The 24,841-nt window shown below is 45.9% G+C and overlaps 1 protein-coding gene across 6 annotated transcripts in view; it reads right to left on the reverse strand.

The window, feature by feature from the left end:
* NPHP4 (nephrocystin 4) overlaps nt 1–24,841 on the reverse strand; it is a 178,476-nt gene that overhangs the window by 86,356 nt on the left and 67,279 nt on the right. For 5 of the 6 annotated variants that reach the window (XM_084821968.1, XM_084821967.1, XM_084821971.1 and 2 more), the window contains 5 exons: nt 24,216–24,343; nt 18,935–19,116; nt 17,009–17,135; nt 2,231–2,413; nt 299–443 (listed from right to left, as the gene is read on the reverse strand). In XM_084821968.1, coding sequence (XP_084678094.1) covers nt 299–443; nt 2,231–2,413; nt 17,009–17,135; nt 18,935–19,116; nt 24,216–24,343 — 765 coding nt within the window. The remainder of the gene's footprint in view (nt 1–298; nt 444–2,230; nt 2,414–17,008; nt 17,136–18,934; nt 19,117–24,215; nt 24,344–24,841) is intronic. The other variant, XM_084821969.1, reaches the window with a different exon arrangement.

The following is a 24,841-nucleotide window of genomic DNA, read 5'->3' on the forward strand; positions in this document are numbered from 1 at the left end:
TTTCAGTGCTTGAGCAACTGCCATAGGAGCATGTGGTTCTTGTTAATGAGCCCACATTCATGCACCAGAAACAATACCCTCTCAAGCTGCAGGCACCCGTCGCAGTTGAATTGCGCCTCTTTAAAAAAAGCTGCGAACAAAGTGAGAAACTCACTAAGCAAGCTTAGCTCAAGTTGTTGGCCCTTATCGCTCAAATTCTCCAGCTACAGTACTGCATTTTAAGTGCTCCCCTGGTTCTGGAGTGGAGCTGAAGTCCCACTGTGCATTTGAAGAGTTAGCAATCTGGAAAAACACTCACTGGGGGACGACATGGGAGGATGCTTTGTCTTTGAGAGAGGCGGCTCTTCCTTGATGTTGCCCAAAGGTCTTGCAGCATCCCCAAGACGTTCGTCGGAGCTGGTGGAGAAGCGAAACTGGACAGTTCCTGACTCCACCCGTTTCACCTGAAATTTAAAAAGAGAGAGGGGGGAAAGTAGCAATGTTCTTCTCTCTCCCCCTCTTCCAGTTGCTGCAACAGGTGGAAATACAGCATTAAAAAAAACCTGATATTTTTTGCCAAGACAATCCAACCACCATGCCAGGAAAAGCTGAATTCTAAGACCTGGATAAATGTTGCAAATGTATGTGATTTCTCTTATTTTGCATACGTCATTCCAGTTTTGTCATGGGGAAAGGGAAAGAGCCATGCAGGCACTGATGCTTTGTCCCCAGACAGTGGAAATCTGATTTGGTCACCCCGCTGGCTTATGCAATTTCATCAGACATTCATGTCCCATATGGACTAGAAACCTGGCTCTCTCTTCTTTTTTTTTAAGGGAAATCTGAGGTTCTCAGGAAGCTGATGTCTTCAACTAATGCCACTCTTGACAGGTTTTCTGTACTCCTCTGAAATCAAGACATGTGCCTAGCCTAGTGAAGAAGGAACTGAGGGCAACCCATCCCCCCCCAAAAAAAAAATCTAAGAAGAGGGGTGTATGGTGGGGCAATTTAATTATATTTTTAAAAGTCCCCCTTGGCATCTGTTTGGGGTTCCTCTCTCCTCTTTGCTTTTTTTTATAGCCCTGATAGCCATTATCACCTCAAATATTTAGTTTTTATGGCTTCTCTCCTGAGAGATGTAATCCCACATCTTGGACTGCCAGACATGTTTGCATATGGTGCAAACATATATATCAGTGTGAGTTTTCAGTCATGGCCCTCCTGTGACATGTGCTCATGGAGAGAGATTCCATGTGCCACTCCTCAAACACAGACATCTCCATCGGAATCTGTCGAATTTAGCAACCTCCCAGGTATTAATATCTATGCTGCATGCCTCAAGGTGGGGCTTCCGTTATCTTTGCATCTAACAAGCATAGTCTTGGAGCAAGGACTTTTTACACAACTATTCTTGCAATCTCTTCTTACACAGTTGCTTAAAATCCAATATAAATCCTTCCTTTCTTTCTTTCTTTCTTTCTTTCTTTCTTTCTTTCTTTGCCTAACACAGAGAAACAGACCATGCTGGAGGCAGAATTTCTCAGTAGTAACCAGGACAATATGTGTTCTCCTCTTCCTGCACAGATGGAGAAAAACTGCAGAATGTAATTTCCTGAGAATCTCAGCTTTGGAAAAATCCACTTAAGGGCCCACTCATCATGTGGAGACTGACCCAAACCTGGAATGCCCCACTAAGTGTGAAGAACACATAAAGGTCTCCAAGGAACCAGAAGATTGCCCCTCTGCTGCAGGAGCTGATCTCAGAGTTAGAGATCCCCCCGCCCCAAAAAATGTTTAAACAAAACCTCTCTCTTTGTATTTAAATCTGAATGCACCTTGTCTTACCCTAGCATGTCTCCATTCACAAAGATTTGATTTTCTATTACCCAGACCTTGCTTGACCTGTTCACTGGTTTACTGCTGCCTTCTGGGTTTTCTTAAACCAGAGATTCAGGCACCTTTCTGCACTTTCTGCACTGCTACAGGAAGGTGCTGCTGGCCTGATCTCTGCTGGTCTTCAACATGACAGCTATAGATAGCCAGCAGTCAGAATTGTAGCCCCCAGCCCAGCAAAGATCAGGTGATTCCAGGGACCAACAGGGTTCCACCTGGCCCTATAAAAACGGCTGCCCTGGCTCCTCAGCCTAAACACGTCTCCAACTGCTCTTCCCGGCTGGAACCTGTTGCCCCCAAACTACCACCAGCTCTGGCAGTGCCTTCCCAGAAGATGATTTGGAGGCTGCTTTCTCACCTCTTTAGAGCTCATGGTGGCCGGTGGTGTCTTATAAACCAAAACATGGTTGGGATTACGCTGGGCTCCTCCTTGCAGTGGGAGGACCACATCTGAAGAGCTCGCATCCTGCAAGGGGTTCCAAGCAGCCCAGCGAATTGAATGCATATAAGCTGGTGTCGTCAAAGAGGTAATGGATGATGTCTAAGGTTTAAAGGTGGGGAAAAATGGGCATGAGAATAAAGTTATAACCACATTAATTCCTGGCATTCTTAGTTTCACCCTCTAGTGTGATCATGACATGCAAGGAGGGAGGGAGGGAGGGAGGGAGGCAGGCAGGCAGGCAGGCAGGCAGGCAGGCAGGCAGGAGCAGACAGAGGGAACATTAGGACCTGCTCCAGTTGGACTGCCTACGAAATAAGAGGCAAAGCAAGGCCATTCCACCAGCTCTGTTGAAAATCTACTAATTTTTTCCCCTTTTCTGTCCCCATCTCCCACAGTCAGAGGTAAGATGGGTACTTAGCTTTCCCAGGATGAGGCCTTCACAACAGTGACACCAAGATGCTGGAGATGCTTTCTCTTTGTTGGCATTTTGGTACCAGGCAAAGATGGTTTTATTTCAGGAAGATTTTGAAAGGACTTGAGTTAAGCCTCTGATCAATGGTCTGGCTAGTTTTCTGCTGTGTAATGAATGGTGACTGCTATGATAATTTGTTACCTGCATTGTGGGCAGTGGAGGGGAGGTCATTGAAAGGCAGGATGCAAAGGTTTTACCAAATAAATAAATATACATGAAAGCAACAAATAATTTGCCTCTAGCTTCCTAGAATGCATGTGTTTGGCATTCAAAGAGGACAGGAGAACACCATTTTCTCACAAGACTTACTGGCTATCAACCCAAGGTTTGGCATGAGCAACCGGGAGTTTGTCTTCAGAGTGTGTGAACTCTGGTTCAGCCAAGGCTGTTCCGACAATGTGGACTGGCAGGACAACCTGTCTCTCCAATGAGGCAGTGAGTCATTTTCTTTGGGGCAGACTAGGAACCCTTTAAAAACTGGGCAATCTTGCCAGGCTGTTAATGTTCACAATGTCCTTCTGACCCAGCTTCTCTGAGAAGGGAAAGGTAGTGAGTGGAGAAGGTTGGAAGACTCTCACTGTCCCTCCAAAGGGCCTCTGTTCCCAGAAGGGACTGTTGAGATGCATCTCCAAAAAAAGCACAACAAACTCACAGCTCTATCTCAACATTTGAAATCTCTCTCCTGGTTCCTGGTAAATTGCTCATTATGAAAGCCACACAGGCAATCTGCTTCAGGATTATCCACCCTCCACAAAGGGAAGAGCAGGGGTTAATTGGGTTCAGCGTGAAGTTGCCAATGGCTGGGCGTAAGGGCCTCTGATGGCACTCTGGCACATAGGAGGCATGCTAATCTGCCCATCTCATGATCACGTAACTGGGCAGACTGTCTGGGACAGGAGCTTGACTGTGGCAGTTCAGGATACAGAATAGCTAATTTGACTGCTCTCTGGGGAAGCTGTTTCCTCCCCCACCAAGGGCTGTGTGCCACCATTCCACAGGAGCGCAGAGAAAGCACAAAGCACTGCACAGGCCTTCTTGAGATTCTCAGCTTTCTTTTTTAAATGTGGCAAATTTCTGTCCCTTACAGCCACAAAGGGATGCTTGAAACATAAGAACATAAGAAGAGCCATTCTGGATCAGACCAAGGTCCATCTAGCCCAGCATTCTGTTCACACAGTGACCAACCGGCTGCCCACAGGAAACTCACAAGCAGGACCTGAGTGCAACAGCACCCTCCTGCCCATGTTCCCCAGCAACTGGTGTACATAGGCATAATGCCTCTGATACAGGGGTAGCATATAGTGCAAGCAACTCCTGCTGAAATCAAAGAAGCAGAGTGGTGGCTGAATAAGGGGTTGGGGCTTCCCTAGGACTAGCCGAATCAGAATAAATGATCCAACATAGCCAAAATTGCAGAATAAATTATGCAACAAAGCAGACGAAAACTGGAATAAACTATGCAACACAGCAGATGAAAAACATGTGCTGTGCTACTGTGCTGTGGCCCTTTTCTGCACAACCACTTCTGAGCCAGTCTATGTGACCGGCAAGTACTTGGAATTAACCAGGAAGCCAGGTGCTGGTCTGGGAGAAGAAAAGGCTAGTTATGGAACTGCTGATCAGGTTGCTGCGAAGTCAAAATAAAACAAGTATGAAGGGAGCCGAGAAGCCCGCTCTACCAGGCTCCTTTGGAGGATAACAATGCAAGCAAGAAAAAATATATACTGTGCCCACCCTCAGGATTCAATGGCCAGCCCAGTCAGGTTTTGTACATGGGACAGGGTGCCACCAGGTGCCAAGACATGGTCTGAAGGCACATGAGGCAGCCACTGTGCTGAAGCTAAGCAGGTCTGGGTCTGGTCAGTGCTTGGAGGAGAGACCACTTGGGAAACTCATGAGGGAGCCACCTTGATTTCCACAATGGAAGAAAGGTGGGATATAAATGTGATTAGATAGATAGATAGATAGATAGATAGATAGATAGATAGATAGATACAAATTGTTTTTCACCTCAGGCAGCTGGCCCTGCCAATTAATCTAAGCCCATTGCCTGCTTATGATTCCATGTATCATTTCAATATCCATTTTTCTCAGCTTTTCTTTGGATAGCTCTAATACGAGATGTCATTTAATGCACTGTCAACATCTTGCTTGCAGCCCCTCTCAGTGGGATAATGAGGTGCTCATAACAAATCAATGGCTATTGATTAAGCTGCACACTCCCTGCTATCCAACCAACAGCAGGAGAAATTAAGGATCCTTGTATTCAAAGCTAGTCCTTAATTTTGTCAAACTTAAGTGTGGCTTAAAGCTTGCCAAGAAGACCTGCCCCTTTCCCTGGAAATACCTCTCTCATAATTCCAGGAAAATGGAGGCTGGCTGTGAGAGTGGGAGGACAATTCTGATCATGTTGAAAGCTTCTCATAAGGACGCGTCTCCCCCTCCCACACACATGGTCATCGCCGCTTTGGAGGCTGCGATCCCTGCCCAGCCAAGATTCCCACGGTATCTTAAGTCCCTGCCAATCTTGCCAAAGGCAGGGGCTACCTCCTCACCAGTAGAAACAGCAAAGGGTCGTGTGGCACCTTAAACTTTCATGGATGCAGTTCACTTCATCAGATGCGTGAAGTATTATCCTCAGTTGACAGATTAATATTCACATGGTTGGCTGGGAGGGGGAAATTGTGAACAGCAAGGTCAGATGGAATTGAAATGCTGAAAGTACAGACACTGTGGCCATTCACAGAACTGCTGTTGGGTGATAACCCAGATATTAACCCAGATAGCACTGGTGAGCTGATTAACAAATGTAGTGTGATTTTTTTTAAAAAAAGGAGTTGAATCTCCTGGTGAGTCAGCAGTTTTATATCGGAATTTGTCTTTGACATTCCTTTGTTCAATAATAGCCACCTTAAGATCAGTCACAGAGTGTCCTGGGAGGTTGAAGTGTCCCCCTACTAGTTTTTGAATACTGCCATTTCTGATCTGTGTCCACTTATGCTTTTGTGTAGAAACTGGCCTGTTTGTCCTTTATAGAATGCAGAACGGCATTGCTGGCATATATCCCAATGGAAGATGAGCAGGTGAATGAACCCCTGATCTTGTGGATGGCACAATTAGGTCCCTGTAACAGTGTCACCGGAGTAGATATGGCAACACAGTAGGCACCTGGGTCTGTTCCTGTGTCTGTATCTCTGTTATGTGGTCTGTGCTTCTTGTGTTCTTGTTTGGACGGCTGACTGTAAGCAGCTACAGGCCTTCCACCCAGGGCCGGTGAGAGGGACATGTCATTCTCCAGGTTGGGCTACAGATCACTGATGATACATTTGAGTGGTTTCGGCTAGGAACTGTAGGAGACAACAAGTGTGCTGTTGTTTTCTCTTTGGGGTCTGCCCTGTAGTAGATTGTTCCTGGGTACCAGCCTGGCCCTGTTGATCTGTACTCGACTTCTGACCTACAGCCTTTTCCCCAAAGACCTTTTTTTGGTAGCTTTACAGGGGTAGGTTAAGCTCAATAGTGCACCCCTTCCCAAAGGTACTTTTAAAATCTGACTGCAGCAGGGTTATTTTGCTCAATCCAACAAAATACTGAGGATCTCCCGCACAAGATGCCTTTGTGATGTTGCCACAAATAAGGTTATTAAATTTCTTTTTTTCCTCCCTTCAGTCTGTGGCATTAAATGTCCCTGCTGGCTCTATGTACAGAAAATGTTCGCCCGTAGCAGCAGTCCTGGTGAGCTCCAGAAAATGCATTTGAAAGCTATCAAGTCTCTCTTTTTTTAATTAAAGAAATTATTGCGGGCATAGCACAGAAAGAAACCTGATCTAGGGCACACAAACAGCAAGGCTTTCTTACTTCTTTGAGTCATAAGAAGCTGGTGTGTGTGTGTGTGTGTGTGTGTGTGCGCGCACGCGCGACTAGCTATGAGCAGCAGAGTACCTATGCCCTCAGTTGGAACAGTTGGTCCCCGTTTGAAGGAGAATCACTGGCAGACCCTGAACTTATGGGCTAGGGAGAGTCTCTCCCCTTTTCCCTTGGATCCTCTGGGCGCAACCGTTGCTTGCGTGCCAACCGGGCACTACGCCTCCTTTCCGCGCCCTCCATTTGGCGCCGCTCCCTGCGTCGGCGTCGTGCATCCAGCAAGCCCACTTCCCGCGCTCTCTCACTCCCGGGACCGCTATCTATGTCAGGAATGCCGGTGGGAGGAATCTCTGCCAGCTGTTGGCCCTGGGAAGGATGAGCGCGCTCCTCTCCCAGAAGCGGCTGCTCCACCTCAGAATCAGAACTACTCTGGGATTCTATGGGCTCAGTGTCCACTCTGACAGGTAGTGGCATTGCTGGGGGGCAGGGATGAGGGCTTTGTACAATGTTGACCCAGCTTGTATTAGGGGATGGAAGCACAGGAGTATTGCATGACTGGATTCAACTTTGCCCAACATGGTTAGCAGTCAAAGGCCCTGCAGAGCCTTTCAATGGAGCTCTCTCTCACCAGCGTAGTCAGCTCTAGACAGCTTTTCCATGTAATCAGCAAGAGGCCCAGCAAATGGCGGGCAACACTAGAATTTGCAGCATGGCTTAGCGTGCCCTGTGAGCCTGTAAATTTCAAATGTGCAGATGGGGAAGAGGGCAGAGGGGTTTAGTAGTCCGCTGGCTGCTGATGCCACAACAGCCCTTGACTCTGCATTGAGAGAGCCCTCAACCCTGTTGCTTGAGACTCTCTTAGCTGGAGATGCCGGAGGACTGAACTGGGGCCTTCTGCATGAAAGTGATGTGCTCCGCCTACTGAGATACATGCCGAATCACAGATACGGCCACAGCCATTCATTCCTGGGCCACTGTAATGCTTTGAAAAGTGCCCAGAAATGTCAGCTGATCCAGAATATAGTTGTCAGGGATCAGCTGGGGCGAATCATCTACAGCATATCACATTTGTATTAAATCATTGTTCACTGGCTAGTGATTTGACTCTGCACCCAATTCAAAGGGCAGGTTTTAACCTTTAAAGACCTAAATTCTCTGGGATCAGGATACTTTAAGGCAGCCTTTGCAAATCTGGTGCCACGGGGCACGCTGGCAGGGAATGATGGGAGTTGCAGTCCAACACATCTGGAAGACTGTCTTCACTCATATGTTTCTTACCCAGCTGCTTAGATCAACATTAGAGGACCATATAACCGTTCCTGCACCATCCAAAATGCCAGAGGGGAATGTGGGATGCCTTCCCATGAGAGGCCCGGTGTTGTTGGCCTTCCGCTGTGTAGCAAACATGTAAAGTTTCCATGGAGTATTCAATGGGGGAAGGAAATGCAATGAACAGTTAGCATCCTGGCTGATGTTGCCTGCTGTTGTTTTTCATGTATTTAGATTTCTTAGTGTTGCTATTAAGTTTTGTTAGTTGCTTTGGGTTTGTCTTTTTTAAAGAGAGGAAAGATACAACTACTTTTATAACTACATAATAAACATATGGGGATTTATGCCATAACCTCCCTACCACAGATGGGGTGGGTGGCTGTAAGAACAGTTCAGCAACATTGGGTAGTGAGGTTATAGTCCTTCCCCAAAAATTTTCAAGAAAAGGTTGTGCTGTCATGGGACAGCTTGTGTCAGGGCAAGGAATATCACTTATTAAGTCCCTTCCAGATCTGCCACGCTATAGTACAAGAGGTAATCTTTCTCTAGTGTGAAAACACACAATTTTCCTCTCCTCCTTCCCTGGAGACCCATGGCCAGTTCATTTATTATATTTCTGACAATGTATTTGTCAGAACAAGGATGCTCATTCCAACTGCATGGCTGTACAATCAAGCAAGCAACATGGTCAGGTATGACACCTCAGACCATTTTCAAATCCTCAGGGGAAATCAAGGGTTGGGTTGATGTATTGCCTGACAACTTCCATTGTCTCCATAGCAGTCACAGGAAATGGCCACTAAACGGAGCTTGGAGTTTGTTCAAAGTTGGCAAAGGAGGTGAGCGATAGATGGAGAAAGGCGGGGAAGCTGGACACTGAGCTGGCACCTGCAATCTGCACACGAATACACAATTAAGTGCTCAATTAACAGCTGACAGATCCTTCAGCCCCTTCCGCTCCTTTCTTAAGAACTGTGAGACACGAGGGAAGGGCTTGGAGCCAAAGGCAGGCCACGGTCCAAACGTTTAAGCAAAAGGGCAGTCGGCAGAGAGAGAAGCAGTGTCCAGATGGCAAGCAGGATGGCACCGGAGGTTAAGTCCCAAGGGCACACTGTTTCTTGATCGCATTTGCTCCTGAAAATATTTAGGGAAAATTAACTAAAGAGACCAACTCCATGTTTAATTAACAACTTCAAATGTAAAAGAAAAGAAGTCAACACTGTCGAAGGGAGTATGAACGGGAAATCGAAGTTGTTATCATCTGGGTCTCCATTTAGGATGAGGATCTTTCCAGACAACTTGTTGCTGTTGGGAGATCCAGAGGTCTTTCCACAAGGAAGTGTTTCTGCTCTATGGGGTTGCTACGTTTCCCTAGCACTCTGGTCACTATTTTTCATCCTTGAAAAATCCCTATCCCCAATGCCAGCTCCAGGCTTCTGAAGGCCCTTGGGCAAGACACCCTCCATGTCACCCCTCCCTCAGTGAGCCCACCTTCTCCCTGCCATGGTCACCAGCTGCTCCTGCTCCTCACCCGCTTTGTCACTGCTACCACCTGCTTCGTAGACAGACAGAGAGCCAGTGAGCAAGCAGGCCGTGGCATCTACTCCACCCTCCCACCACTGCCATTGCCTGGGCCAAAGCGAGAGGTGGGTGAATAAGCAGATTGTGATGGTGAAGAAGATGACCAAGCCTTGGGGGCTCTTGTCAGTCTGTCCCTGGGCAGGTGCCCAGCTATGCCTACCCTTGACACCAGCCCTTCCAATAGACTGAGCCAGGGAACTTCTTCTGCCTGCAAAGCATATGTGTTCCATGTCTGAGTGATGGTCCTTCCCTATACGGTATGCATATAAGCACACACGGAGTCCATTTTTCGTGAGCACTGCAAGGCGTTAAGGAGAATTTCCCCCTCTGGTCCCCCAGATTTCCGAACAGGTACAGTGATGAAATTCTCACCACTTGCTGCAACCCACTCACCAAGTGGTTACGCCATAGTAATTTACCATTTGGCAAAGATTGCCACCTTTGAACCAGCTCAGCATACAGGCAGACTAGGCAGTTGCCCAGGGTGGCACAATGTAAAGGGCGCCTGCCATGTCAGAAACAGCATGCAAGAACAGCTACCCAGACATGAGCCAGCAAGCAAGAAGGCAGTGGCATCTACTTCTCACTAATGTAAAGCCCATGTCGCCATGGGTACTAGTAGTTGTCTTCCTTTCCCGCTTTTTTGCCCCTCAGTCTACTCACCACAGAGGGGCTCATGAATAATGCAAATGTGGCTCATGCATAGAGAATCCCCCCTCTGAAATTTTCATGCAGTGAGGCCCCTCACTCACGCACCTGATTGGCTGCCTCCATTCCCTTCCCCCTCCCCGCTGGGGGCAACAGCCTAATCCCGTGGCTGCACCCAGGAGCCACCTCTATGCCACACTGATTGGCCAAGCAAGGCTGTCCGTCATCCCACTGGTGGAGGGGCTGCCCTCCCTGTTTGGCGCAAAGGAATGTAACTGCTACTAAAGCTCGAGCTTTGAACTTTTTCAAACTTCCAAATTTTCTGCATATGTACACTGCTCAAGCTTCAGTTTAAAATGAAAATGAGCAAAATCAGTCTGCTAGATCTCAAATAATAAGACTTACACTACCGTATTCTCATCCTTTTCACCACCACTTTTGTTTGAGCCAGAATGACAGGTAGATGAACAATCAGGCTGCAATGATAAAGAGCAAGTCCAGGGAGCTCTTGTCAGTGGGCCCCTACTAGGGGTTGTGGGCCCTTGAGAAGAGCCCAACCATGCCTACCCTTGACACTGCCCTGCAACATAAAAATGAAATAGCACAACATATGCAAAGCTCAAAGCAACACTAGAATGAAACAAGGTAATATCTTCTGCACTCATGTCCTTATAAAGAACATCAGACCTGGGGGAGGCTCAACAAGGACTGATGCTTTTCTAACTGCTCAGGGGCTCAGCCAACAACCTCTCAGCTACTAAAGAAGTGAAACAATTTTAGAGCACAGCAGTGAGTGTTGTTCTCCAAGTCAGAGCTCTTAAGTGCTGGCTAATGAGACAAACATGATCACCATTTCAAATTTGCAAGACTGAAGCACAAGGGGATTAAGGTGGATAATTTCATTAATAAAAAGCAGAGAAGTGCCTGATTAGTGCTCCTGGTTTCATCAAGATAAATAAAAAGCCTGCTGGGCTAGACTCCTGCTTTATTTACAGTGCCTTTGTCTGTGCCTAGATGTAGAGCTGAACATTTGATGTTAAAAACCAAAATCAAAACACTTTCTAATTGAGTTGTGCTGAAAGGGCAATCAGCACAGTTAAAGGAGAAAGTAACTGAGGGCCAGTTCAGAACTAAGACGACAATATATTTTTTTCTCCTCTGAAAAACAAAGAATTAAATCCATCTGAAATTATTCCCAGTTGCTGATTCATTGCAACTAGGAATATTTCCACAGGCATTTGGTGGTCTTATGGGTGAAATATTGAGAACCAATCTACCCATTGCACGGAAGAGGTGACAGCAGAATTCTGGACCCATATATCTGAATGCTTCTCCATGTAAAAACAAAACCTCCTTAGGTATGTAGCAGAATTAGCACAATAGGGAGACAGATCTGATGAGATGTTACAAGGGGTTTTCACATAGGAGAACTCTGCACTAGAGATTGGGAAGGAACCACCAGGGGCCCTGCATCTTCCTTCACTTGCCCCCTGGGAAATTTGCCACTGGGATCTGGGACTGTTTAGCTTAGAAAAAAAGGCAAGTGAGGGGAGACATGATAGAGGTGTACAAAACTATGCATGGTGTGGAGAAAGTGGAGAGGGAGACATTTTTCTCCCTCTCTCATAATACTAGAACCCAATGGGGTCATCCCATGAAACTGATTGGTGGAAGATTCAGTGGAAGATTCAGGACAGATAAAAGAAAGGACGTCTTCGCACATCAAATAGTTAAATCATGGAATTCACTTCCACAGGATACAGTGAAGGCCACCACTTTGGATGGCTTTAAAGGGGGATTGGACAAATTCATGGACGAGAAGACAGTCTGGGTGGTAGCAGCCTATGCAAAGGACTCCCTGCTTCATTTCTGCCTCACGTTTCTTCTGATTATGGAACCAATAAACATTACAAATTTGTTTAAAACAACCAGCAATTAAATCAGTATACCAAGGCACAACAAAACCACCGTTAAATTCCAACTCCACGGCAAATTGATTAGAATCATCTTCTGGCAGCTCCAAAAGCTTTTTGGAAAAGGGACATTATGATAGTCCAGAGGTGCGGGACCTTTTTTGCTCCAAGGTTCGTTTGGCTCCAGGCAAACATGTGGCGGGTGGGGGGGATGCATGGCAGCAGTGGGAGAGGTCATCTCCACTGTTTGCAAGGGCACCCAAAATGTTTGCCTGAAAACACACACACCATTCTCTCTCTCTCTCCCTCTCCCTCTCTCTCTCTCTCATGCACACACTCAGGAAACCTTCAGGAACTGTCCTTTCAAGCTACTCCAGGTGACTTGAAGTGGCAGCACCAGAGGAAGCCAGCTTCCTGCACCCCCACCACTTTTGGGGAGGGGGAAATTCAAGGGTGAGGGGCCCTAATGAACGGGCGGGGCCTCACCAGGCCAGGAGGCCTCACAGGCTGAATTAGGCCCAGGGGCTGGAGAGTCCCAAAGATTTAGCCAAGTGGCCCTCTTCAGGGAGGGAGTTCCGAGCCTATGGGAACACCAGAGAGAAAGTTCTGTCATTCTCAGTTCCATGGGATGCCATGTAGCTCCTCCAGAAGACCAAAAAGTGTGGCGAGGAGCCTTAAGCAGGAGATGGTGTTAACTTAAGCTGCAAAGCAAAGAGACCAGAAAACAGCCCATTACCTGAGCCTGGATAGCATGTGCTTCAACCCCACCTATTGCTCACTGATCAGCTGCAGCCTGATTGGTGGTTAGGTAAAAAAAAAAAAGGTGTCCCCAGCCAGTCGTGTCCGACTCTAGGGTGCGGTGCTCATCCCCGTTTCTAAGCCGAAGAGCCAGCGCTGTCCGAAGACGCTTCAGTGGTCACGTGGCCGGCATGACTGAACACCGAGGTGCACGGAACACTGTTACCCTTCCCGCCGAGGCAGTACCTATTTATCTACTTTCAATGTCTTGCTTTCGAACTGCTAGGTTGGCAGAAGCTGGGACTGAAGACGGGAGCTCACTCCGTCACGTGGCACTCGGGTCTCGAACTGCTGTCCTGCCGACCTTCCGGTCTGCAGTTCAGCATCTTAACCACTAAGCCACCGCGGCCCCTATGGTGGTTAGGACTGTTAAGCAAACTTTCCAAGAAAACCAGGTAGCTTTGCATCATATATTCAAGGCCTCCTGATGGTGAGGCTGGTAGTTGAGGACTCTAGGCTGTCTGTCTGTCTTTGGCAAGGCTCCAGGCAACTGGGTGCCAGGCCCAGCAGGGGACTGGGCTGATTGTCAGCCTCGAAGCAGGTAAACGACCCAAACTGGGCAAGGGCTGAATACAGAGGTGCTCTGAAGCCAGGGCTTTGTAGGGCCACTGGATTGGGGTGGCTGACTGAATGTTCTGGCAAGATGGTACTGCAGCTAGAAGCACCAAGCTCAGTCTGCCAGGCTTCCAGGAGAAACAGGTGGCGTAGGGAGATACTGCACTGGAACCTCACTGCTTCTTATGAGACACCGGCCCGTGCTCAACAGCTGCACCTGTCAGGAGCCACTGGGGCCATGTATCGGGAACTCTTGCTTCTGTGTATGTAAACGGGGCTGAATCACTCAGCAGACTTTTCAAGTATCATCCCAAACACCAAGCTTCTTCATGTCTACTCACAAGTAAGCATGAGCAGCACATTGTCAAGGGCTCCTTGGAGGCCTCTCTCAGTCTAATCCAGTAGCCAAGTCCAGACACGGACAAAGGGATTCCTTTCAAAGCTTTATTCTTCTTTTACAACTTAACAATTCTACCGTTTGCAACTAGATCTGAGCAGCAGAGTACCTATGCCCTACGTTGGAACAGTTGGTCCCCGTTTGAAAGGGAATTACTGGTAGACCCCTGAATTTAAGGACTAGGGAGAGTCCCTCCCCTTTTCCCTTGGATCCTCGGGGCGCAGCCGTTGTTTGCGCGCCAACCGGGCACTGCGCCTCCTTTCCGCACCCTCCATCTGGCGCCGCTCTCTGCGTCTGCGTCGCGCATCCACTAAGTCTGCTATCTCTGCTCGGTCACTCCCTGGACTGCTTTCTAATCTAGGAATGCTGGTGGGAGGAATCTCCGTCAGCTGTGGGCCCTGGGAAAGAGGAGCGCGCTCCTCTCCCAGGAGCGACTGCTCTTCCTCCGAATCAGAACTACTCTGGGATTCTATGGGCTCAGTGTCCACCCTGACACACGTCTATCTCCAAGTAACTATCTGGACATGTTGTTGTATGTTATTATTTATTTTTCTGATGTTGCTATAAGCTGCTTTGAGCATGGTTTTACTGTGGAAAAGCAGCATACACATAAACTGATGATGATGAGTGGGACAAGGCTGCTGTACGTCTATTCAGAAGTAAGCAGGAATGAATCACTCAGCGGCACTTTCAAACAGCATCCCAAACACCAAGCCTCTGATTGGAGACAAAAGTTTTTCCCTGCTGTGAGATGGGGGTGGGACCCGGGGAAGAAGCTGATGGATCGGATGGGGAAATTTATTTTATTATGTGGACAGCACTTAAAGGCAAGTGAGGGAAAATGAGGATGAGGCACTTTAAAGAATAAGCTGGGTTTGGTTTGGTTTTTCGTAAAGAATGCCCCCCTCCCCTTTAAAAAAAAACAACATGCCAAAAGATAGTAGCAATTTTTGGTACTCTTCTGCAAATAAAAAATTGGGGAGTCGTTTCAGCTCCGAACATTAGCCATAGTTATGAACTATGGAGACTATTTCTATCCTGTTTTCTTATCAAAAAGCCCTAGAGTGTAAGGCCTAGACAAAAGGGTGAGAGAAGTAAGTTTCTATCTGGCTAAAGCTGACAACAACTCAACAAATTACAAACACCAGAAAGCGAAGAGCCCATTAAGCTCTCTTTTCACAAAGCTGCACATCTTCACCTTTTCATGAGGAGCACTTTCCACAGACAACTCATACCTACAATATATCAGCACTAATTACAAGTCAGGCTGAAAGAGACTGAAAGGAGTGACTCACCTGCTGTCACGATAATGGAGAACATCAAGGTACTTCTCATTATTCCATAGCTTAATGGTCTAGTGGGCTTAGATTTTTATGCTCTTTAAGAATTCATCACAGAAATTGCAAAAATTATGCCAGTTAACCAAGGCAACTGGTGTGACTGCCCAAGAAATACACTGTAGCAGATACAGAGGACTCTGTGTTTTCTGCCCCCGCAAAAAACTAACATCATTAGTTAAATTAAAATTAATTTTAATTAATTTTAATATAATTAAAATTTGAATATTTTTAAGCTGTCTCATTTGATGTAATGTTGCCAGGCTTTGTATTTGTGTTACTTGATTTATTTTTAATGTATGTTTTATTGTTATTATACTTATGATCTTTTTTCTTGTAAGAAAAAAACATGTTCTTAAAGTGGGGTATTAATACTAGTGGGGGGTTTTTAAAGTTCATCAAGGTAAGTTGGACTCTGCAATGTTCATAAATTATGCACATCAGCTCAATTTGCTTATTTGCTTTCCAGTGCCTGATGTTGCATAATTTATGATGCTTCTGCTAGTCACTGGGAGGAGCGAGTAGCTCAGCGGGGCACTGAAGTCCTAACCCCACCACTGGAAATTTTACTCAGCTCCCTGTCCCCCCTGCAACTGCCTCTAGCTTTGGAAATTTTAGCAGGAATTGACTACGTGCTTTCCAATACATCTTGGTATCATAAGGGCTAGAAACCTGAAGATGATAGTGACGATTCACTTAAAATTGCTAGGCACTATACAAAATAAGAACAACAACACAAGCTGTGAATCTCAGCAAGCTGGATTCTATGCCCATTACTGCATCCTGTGAATTTTCTGTGTGCAGCTGGAATTGCAGCATCCAGGCAGTCCTGGAAATGTGGGTCACGCTCTGTAGATTCGTACATGAGGCACAGAGAATGCCACGTTTGCTGTGGGGTGAGATAGGGTGGGGGGAAAAGACTGGCTAGGAAACTTGAGCAGCAGTCCTCATCCTACCGAGATATATCCTGCCACATTCTGATCTTCTACCAGCCACTTGTTTTTCCTTGGTGACTGATGCCAAGAGGCAGCAACAGCCAGGCTCTAGTGAGCCTAGCACTAGTGCTCCCAAGTGTGTGGCTGTAGTACTAGCCTAGTTTGCACATAACACTAAGCCATGGGATTGTTTGTTGAAAACTGGCTTGCCATTGTGTCTGAACACATCCTCGCAAACAAACCTTGGTTTGCCAACCAGCTACAAACCACAAATAAAACCCATGGTTTGTTGTTGGCTTATTCAATCTTGCTTGCTTAAAAATGGTGTTGTTATGGCCAAACACAGAACTGTGGCTAATCCCTAGCTTGTTTGTGCTCCTGCCCGCCCTGAAACAGAGGCGCCCAGCAAGAGCAGCCTGAAAATGAAACTGTTCTGAAGGCTGGCAAAATGGGCTGGAGAGAAACAAACTAGAAATAAGGAAAAACAAGCTGCTGTTTCTTTGCTCAACAGAAAGACAATTCATGGCTAAAGCAACAAATCATGGTTAACGTAAACCATGGCTTAGTGTTATGTGCGAAAACAGACATTGTGTATTCTGTGGTTGCCATCATTTTAGATAGAGGTTTATGGTTCATTAACGGATGATGGCCAGGTTCAAGATGTCAACATACACAGGACAGTTGGCTGATGCCATCACAGACCTGGTTGTAAACAGGTGGTGCTGCTGTGTACGTATAAAGGAAAGGACAGCCTTGCCCAGCTGTCCACATCAGATATCTCTTATGAAGAAGGGTCAGGTAACAAGATGTGGAGATACTGGGAAATCAAGGCCGGCAAGATGGAGTTGTAACCCTATGAAGATGAAAGCTTCACCCATCCTTGCATTTCCTAGAGAAATAAGCCGAAGAGATGAGATGGAACTCCTACCTTCCCATCTGGACCACTTGCCGCAGAGAAGACATACTCCAGCAGGAAGACCACTCCAAATGCGGGGTGCCGGACCATCTCTGCCACGTGGATGCGGCTTCGTAGCACGAGAGCCTGCCCCTCCGAACTGCATTGGGAATGCCACAAAAGAACCAATGACAAGAGGACAGGATCTCCACTACTAAAAGTCAGCCAACCACACACCATAAACTTAACATGGTTTATGGCCCTGAGCAGATCTTTCTTTTGTCTTAATTTCCATATGAGAAGGAACAAACTATGTTTCTCGACTTGGGGAGATTCATAGTGGCAAAGTTTGAGAAGCTCTGTTTTGAGTCAAGTGATCCCTCTCCATCATCCAAGCTCCACAGGATGGTATCAGTCCTCAGGAGCCCAAGATACCACTGCTCCCACGTCAGCAGGGCACCAGCTCCCCATTCCTTTCGAGGTCTGCTGCTCCTGCTTCACAGTGCTAGCTGCACCCTGTCCTAGAAAACAGAGACTGGGCCACCATGGTACATGTCACGCTAATTTTTGGACTCCTATAATCTGTTGTACATGGCACTGGCTTTGGACAGTTTCAGGAAACTACAGCAGATCCACATTAGAATGCGGCCTCTAGATTCCTCTCTGGTGCTAGTCTAGTCAAAGGAAATGTAGAAAACCTCTCCTTTATGCAGCTGCACTACTTGCCAGTTTATTACTGGGGCCCAATTCAGGTACCGGTGTTGCTCTTTAGGTGGCGATCCTATATGCAGCTCCTTGGAGTTAGTCTCACTGAAATCAGTCGGACTTACTTCTGAGTAAACATGTACAGGATTGTGCTGTTAATGGGCTATGGTCAGGATCTCTTAAGTTGCACCTTCTCCCATATGTTCGCCCTCATGCTTAAGACCTGTTGGGGAGGCCTTATTGTTCATTCCATCATTTTGGGTTATCTAAAGTGGGGGGCACTTCTTGGCTGTGGCACCCCTATCAATGGAATTCCTTTTCCAGGGTAGCCTGCCTGCCAATTCTCTTCTGAGCAACTTTTAAAATAGCTTTTAAAAATCTTCCCTTTCTTGGACTTCTGCAAAGATAGTGAAGACCTCTGTTACTCTGGCTATAGGAGTGTACATGTTTAATTATACGTTTGTTTTAAACACTTATAACTGAGCTTACTGTATGCCAAGATTTTTATATTGTAATTCACTTCAGGGACAGCTTTTGTGCTAGTCTATTTACTTATTTATTCATTTATTTTTAAAGATTTTTAAGGCAGCTTTTAGGGTAAACCTTCCCAAGGTGGCGTAAAACAAAACATAAAACCACAAGACATTATAAAACAATAAGAAAACATAATAAAAACAATGATAAAATCAGAATTAACAGTTAAAGCCAGAGAATATCACAGGCACCGTGGCCCCTGTAGAATCCTGATTCAGTTACAGGTCAAGGTAAACCAGTGAGTTTTTATGGCCCGCCTGAAGGCTTGTCATAATGGCGCCTGGTGGACATGACTTGGAATATGATTCCACAAGGGGGGGCCACTCCTGAGAAAGGCCTGTCCCTCATGCCACCAGCCCAATTGCTTTTACAGATGGGCACACTAGTAAGATGCTGATTTCAGAGTCCGGGCAGCTAGGTCTGGGTGAACCTTGACGCAAACCATCTAGAACTTTCAAGACCAAGACCAGCATTCATAAATTGGCCCCAGAGACATATTGACAACCAGTACAAGAGAAATGTCCTTGTTTGAATAAACAAGGACAAGTCAATCAGCATGTCCTCTCTGGAGCACTGAAGCTGAAAGACAATTCTCTCCCCATGTTGGCCCCTTTCATTCAACCCACTTCCTATCTAGTGGAAGAGCTCAAGTCAATCCCACCCTGTGGCCAAAGCTACAAGGCATTTCTTTCCAAGGGGCTAGGATACCTTTCTCCTCACCTGGGTTTGATGGTGACCCCTTGTTTCCTGTGCAAGCTGCTGGTACGTCCCCGCACCACCTCAGTCTCTGGCACCACCACCACCACCTGCGGGGTCTGCACAAAGCAAAGGCCATTGTGCACACCAACATGCAGCCGTCGCTCCTGCACAGTGAGGGTGTTCCTGTCCAGTGCTGAGTTGCCCTAGGGAAATCCACAGGTGGCTAAATCATGATTCAAACTACAAGGAATAATCCCATGACCATGGTCAACTTAGTACTAGGTCCTCCATCCAAAGCTTTAGTTTAAAGCTAACAGATTTATGATTATGATGATGATTGAATTCTGAAAGTGTTCTGTTTCCAATTGGATTGAGAAATGCAGAAGGTAGCAGGAAGTGGAAGCGAGCAGCAGGATACCATAGGAGAACCAACGAACAACATATTAAGACAAAAATTATAATACAGGTTAAAATACAGAGCAGCAGAAAATCAGTATACAGAGCAACCGCATACAGATATGTCTATATGTGGCCTACAAGACCCCCTCCAGCTCTGTACTGTATAAATCTAATACCACATCTTCTATGGCAGCGTCTGTGTACTCGCTAGGGAATGGATGTGATATATTGGCCCTTCCTCTGAGTCACTGACTCAGTGAACAAGCTTTGTACTCAAATGTTCCCTTTCCCTCCTCAATTCAGTGAGACACTTCCTCTTTAGCACAAACCATGCTTTGCTATTGTATCTGAACCAGTAAACCAGGATTTGTGCTTGCCCTCCTAGCCAGGATGGAAAAACAACTTCATCCCCAGGGTTTGCCCTAAAAAGAAAGTAAATGACTGAACTGGAACACATGAGGGAAGGAGAGAGCATGCGAACTCATGGCTTGGGCACATAGCATCAAACCTGCCCACGATCTCATGAATCTTTGCAACAGGCCTGCAAGGTAGGCTCATGTTACCATCCCCATTTTGGGGAACAGAGGCTGAAAGATAGTGCTTTGTCTAAGGCTGGGCTCTCCAACAAGGTGCCGTGGTACCAACGCGCCTGTGGTTCCTGTGCCCCTCCTGATTTTTATTTTATTTTGTAAGATTGTAATTTTATTTTAAGTGTTTAACTGGGAGGCTGGCATGCTGCAAAGTGAAGGGCTGCCCTCCAGCACCATCTTTATTTGGGTTCAAAAGAGTTGCCCTGGGTTTTGGTGCTCAGACCCCAGCTCTGCCTTGGACTTAGGTTCTTGGGCAAGTTACTTTTTTTTAAGTCTCACCAGTTTGCCTTCTGGGAAATGATTTTTTTGTGATCAGCCATGCCCACCATGGCAGCCATTGTCTAAATGGGCAACTGCCTCCATAGTAGCCATTTTGTGAGAGTGCCCACAACATTCGCTCAAAATTCCAAATGTGCCATGTGACCCAAAAAGGCCACCCTGGTGGTCTGTGGCAGAGACAAATTTTCCAACCCCACAGCTCATCCTCTCAGTCACAATGCCAGCCCTCTTTAGCTAAGAAGAAATGCCTTCTTGGAAGCTTCTAAAAGTAGTTCCTTAAGCAGGACATTAATAACTTCTGTGGTGCGTGGCCTAGCACTACCTGATCTCATTCACCCTTGCACACCACCCCAATGGGTTTTCTGCATGGCTTCAGCCAACTTCAGCCTCTCTCTAGTGCATTTGTCAGGTCTCCTTTGCTCCTCGCATGCCCCAACTGGCCTTGTCCTGTGATGCACCAGGGGAGCCATGGGCAATGCTTTCAAAACAGGAAGGTCTGAGTGCAAACTAGGAAATTACATTTACCATGTCAGAGAGAGAAAGAAAGAAAGAAAGAAAGAAAGAAAGAAAGAAAGAAAGAAAGAAAGAAAGAGACAGACAGACAGACAGACAGAGTGTGTATATACATACACACACACTCTAACTCATTGAAGGAAAACTGAGCTAAAATCTTCCTAACTTTCCTCGTGGCTGACTTTCCAACCTTCTAACTTTCCTTGTGGCCTTCTAACATGCAATACACCTTCTGAAGCCTGCTAAGGAGAGGGCCTTGTCAGTGGTGGCACCCGGTTGTGGAATGCCGTCCCCAGAGGAGCTTCGTCTGGTGCCTACATTGTGATCTTTCTGGCACCCAATGAAGACCTTTTTATTCCCCCAGGCTTCTTAGTTCAATTAAAAAAAAACCCTGTGCTGGTGCTTTTCAGCTCTCACACTCCTGCTGGTTTTTACTTTGGTTTTATTCTGTTGATTTAAAGCCTTTTAAGGTTTTTACATTATGTTTTATTATGCTTTTATATTCTACAGCTTTAAGCTTTATTCTGTGAACTGCACAGAGAATGTCGGCTATTGGGTGGTACAGAAATGTAATACAGGGATTGATTAATTAAATTTAAAAAAACATTAGGTAACAGATGATGGGAAAGACACACACACACACACACCCTCAATCTCTGCCGGAGATCCTGAACAGCCACTGCTACTCAGCATACTGGGCTAGACAAACAAATAGTCTGATGTAATATGAGGGCCACTTCTTATGTTCCTGTGAAAGGACTCAAAGGACCCTCACATACATTACCTCAGGGATCCCTGCTCCCATAGGAAACCTGTCCAGTCACAGAATTCATCTTCAGAGGCCCTTCTCCAGGACCCCCCACTTTGGAAGGTTGGATGGATGGCAATCAGGGATATGGCTTTTTCCCTGGTGGTGTCCCAGTTGCAGCTTCCTCCCTCGAGAAGTCTGGGTAGTACGCATTCTTTTTAGTTTTCATGACAGGCTAAAATGGTGAATACCTGCACTTTGAATGAACAATGTGGTGTGCTATGCTACTGCTGCTGTTTGTGGCTATTGCTGAAGTTGTTTTAATCTGCTGCTTTATGGTGCCAATTGTATTGGTTTTATTTTGTATTTTGGTGCTTTCTTATCTTAGGAATGTTACTTTAGACTGTAATCCCCCTCATTAATTTACTTGATTCATTTATTTATTTACAGTATTGAAAAACTGCTCTAAATCTGAATAAAACTAAAAGGTAAAGTGCAAATGCCTGGGATAAATATATAAATACATACATATATAATATTGGTAATCTTTACAACAATCCTGTAAAGTGGGGCAGTTTTAATATCATTCCCGTTTTCCAGATGGAGTGACTAAGGCAGAGAGACAAATATCTGCTGCCCCAGAAGACAGGACTAGCTATAATGGACTTAAGCTATAGGAGGGCAGATTTCAGTTGAACATTAGGAAAAAGTTGTTGATGGTAAAAGCAAGTCAGCAACGGAACCAACTGCCTAAGAAGGGGTGGTGGGCTCTCCCTCACTGGAGGTCTTCACGCAAAGGCTGGACAGCCATCTATTGGGGATACCCTGCCTCTGGATTTCCTGCATCAAGCAAGGGGTTGGACGAGATGGAATCCACGGCTGGGCCTCCAACCTTATGATTCTGTAGCAGGGACGGGGAATATGTGGGAGCCACAGTCCACTCACACCTGGAGGGCCACACACTCCCCACTCCTGGTCTATGGTCTTGCTGAAGGCTGTCTTACAAATTCATGGCTAAGACGACAGTGCATGCTGGACTTCTCAGTTCATACTCTTTGCCATTACATTTCACCAGACTGCAGTGGTGAGCCTGGAACCTCAGGCCTCTCACATGAAATCCAATTCTCTCCTTTCTCTCTCTTTAAGCCCACTGGAAACAGCCCAAGATTATGGCCATGGCAACTCATCAAATGCAGTTACATTCTGAACCCACGTTTTATTAGTTTATATGTCATAAACTAATAAAAATGAAAGCTGCCCCAGAGTGATTGCTGGATATTAAAGTGTTTCATCTTCCCCCTCTGAAAATCGACTGTGCATCTGACAAAGCAACACCGCTCATCTTGGGGTCATTATTGCTTCCTAAATTACAGGAGCTCGAACACAAACATTAAAACTTAGAAGTTGCTCTGCGTGCCCATTAGTCAAAAGCAGCCTGCCCACAATGTAGCTCATTAGCGTTTGCTCATTCCAGAAAAACAGCAACAAGAAAGCTGAGGAGATCTGTCTCTTAATCACAACGAAAACTAAGGCAATAAAACGACTCCTAGGGAGAGAAAAAAATACAGCCTCTAAAGCAATTCATATGCAAGCAAACAAGAAAACACATTGTTATTGTCCAGATAACGGGAGTTCCATTCCTCTTAGAAATGATCCATCGTTTTTCACTGTCTGGTATTAAAGGATGCAGGAAATCCAGCTATTTACTTCCTGAAAACCTGCTTAGTTTTTTTAAGGGGTTGTAGATGATATCTAGAAAATTCAGCGGGCATAGCTGAAAACTAAGATGCCAGAATGGTAGCTGAACAAGGTCTTAAGTGGCTGAGGTGGGGCTTCCATGACATACATAGCTGCTCCCCACAAAGATGAGCAAATCCAGAATAACTATGCAAAACAGTAACAACTGCAGAATAAAGGCAAAATTAGTGAACTTATGGGAATCTATTCAAGTTGCAGAACCGAATCAGGTCACAGAATCTAGCGTTTCTAGAAATTGTACTACCTGGCCTCAGATTTTTATTATTTTCTAGCTTGGACTATACAGGGCCAGCGTGACCTGCAACAGGTGGCACCCAGGGACTGGGACAGATGAAAGCAGGAATCAGCATCTGAATGTCACTGCAAGACTTTTTAAAGTGCTGGTAGGGTGGTCAGGTGTCCTACTTTACAGAGGACAGCCCTTTATTTGAAGGTTTCCTCTGTTTGAAAAGGTGTCCAGTCCAAGGCTGGTTTAAAGTAAAAAAACCACAGCGAGAAAGAACCAGCAGTGGCCCTGAAGTCGACTGTCGACATTTAGCAGCTGGACAGAGGACTGAGCAGGGCTCACAGGTCACGTAGTCAGTCTTCTCCACTGTGGTGAGAGGTATGGTATTCCTATTCAACTCACAGTTATCATTTCTAAAGGTGTACCTATACATGCAATTTGCACATGCAAATACTATGCAAATTGATGCCCTCTTTTTTTGATAATGCAATTCCTCTTTCTTGGCATTTCATAAGTTGCCACCCTTATGCGTTGGCCCTAGCAAGGGAGAGATTACTATTTAGGTTCAGCAAATTGTCTCAGACCAGCACTGGGACCTAACTCCTGATGTTAGGTGTGTCTGGGAAAGAATTGTTTTGAGTTTGGAGACCAAAGACTGCAGTTGGCTGGGCCTAAGAAGAAAAATTCTGTTTGAAATAGGTTGGGTTGATAAAACATACTTCTGGGCACCTGGAGTTCTCTTCCCTTATTTCCTTGCATTTGGTACCTTTTCAGTGTCTGGGAAAGTACCTGATCACTCATGAGTAAGTCCAACAGCTCTTCCTCAAATTTCTCTAATGAAGGGTACAGGTGAATGGAGAGCTTATCCAAGTACCATGTCACTGTCTTCATGAGTCGCGGTTTCTGCAAAAAATCCCCTGCAAAAAGAATCACATATTATAGTATGATGGGCAAACTAGACATCTTCCATCCATTCTAATGAAGGTGAGGACCAATTTAAGTGTCACTTGCCTCAACTGCAAGCACAAGAAAGTTCACTATTGTGTCAATGCTACATCCAGGGAGTGTAAGCTTGAACCTCCTAGGCAGATAGGTGTCATAATTTACTGTAAAAGGATAATTTCCCCCAAAGAATAGCCTTGGGTGACTTCCCCTTGTAGGTGCAATATGAGTTGTTTTATGTATAAATGTAATTGCAAATAATTCCTCCATTACTTTGGATCAAATAAGAGGGAAGAAAAGATGGCCACTGCCTTCCCCCACCCCCCACCCCACCCCACCCTTTCCACTTGAGATCTTTTATTTTATTTCATCCCACTTTCCTTTTAAAAACAAAAATTCTCAAAGCAGTTAAACAAGCACATCATAATGCAACCCACCAAAGAGCATTAGTCTAAACTAAAACCAAACCATAA

The sequence above is a fragment of the Heloderma suspectum genome, chromosome 15, assembly GCF_057233095.1.
Source record: "Heloderma suspectum isolate Gila_16-S chromosome 15, 16-S_ref, whole genome shotgun sequence".
Classification (NCBI taxonomy): Eukaryota; Metazoa; Chordata; class Lepidosauria; order Squamata; family Helodermatidae; genus Heloderma; species Heloderma suspectum.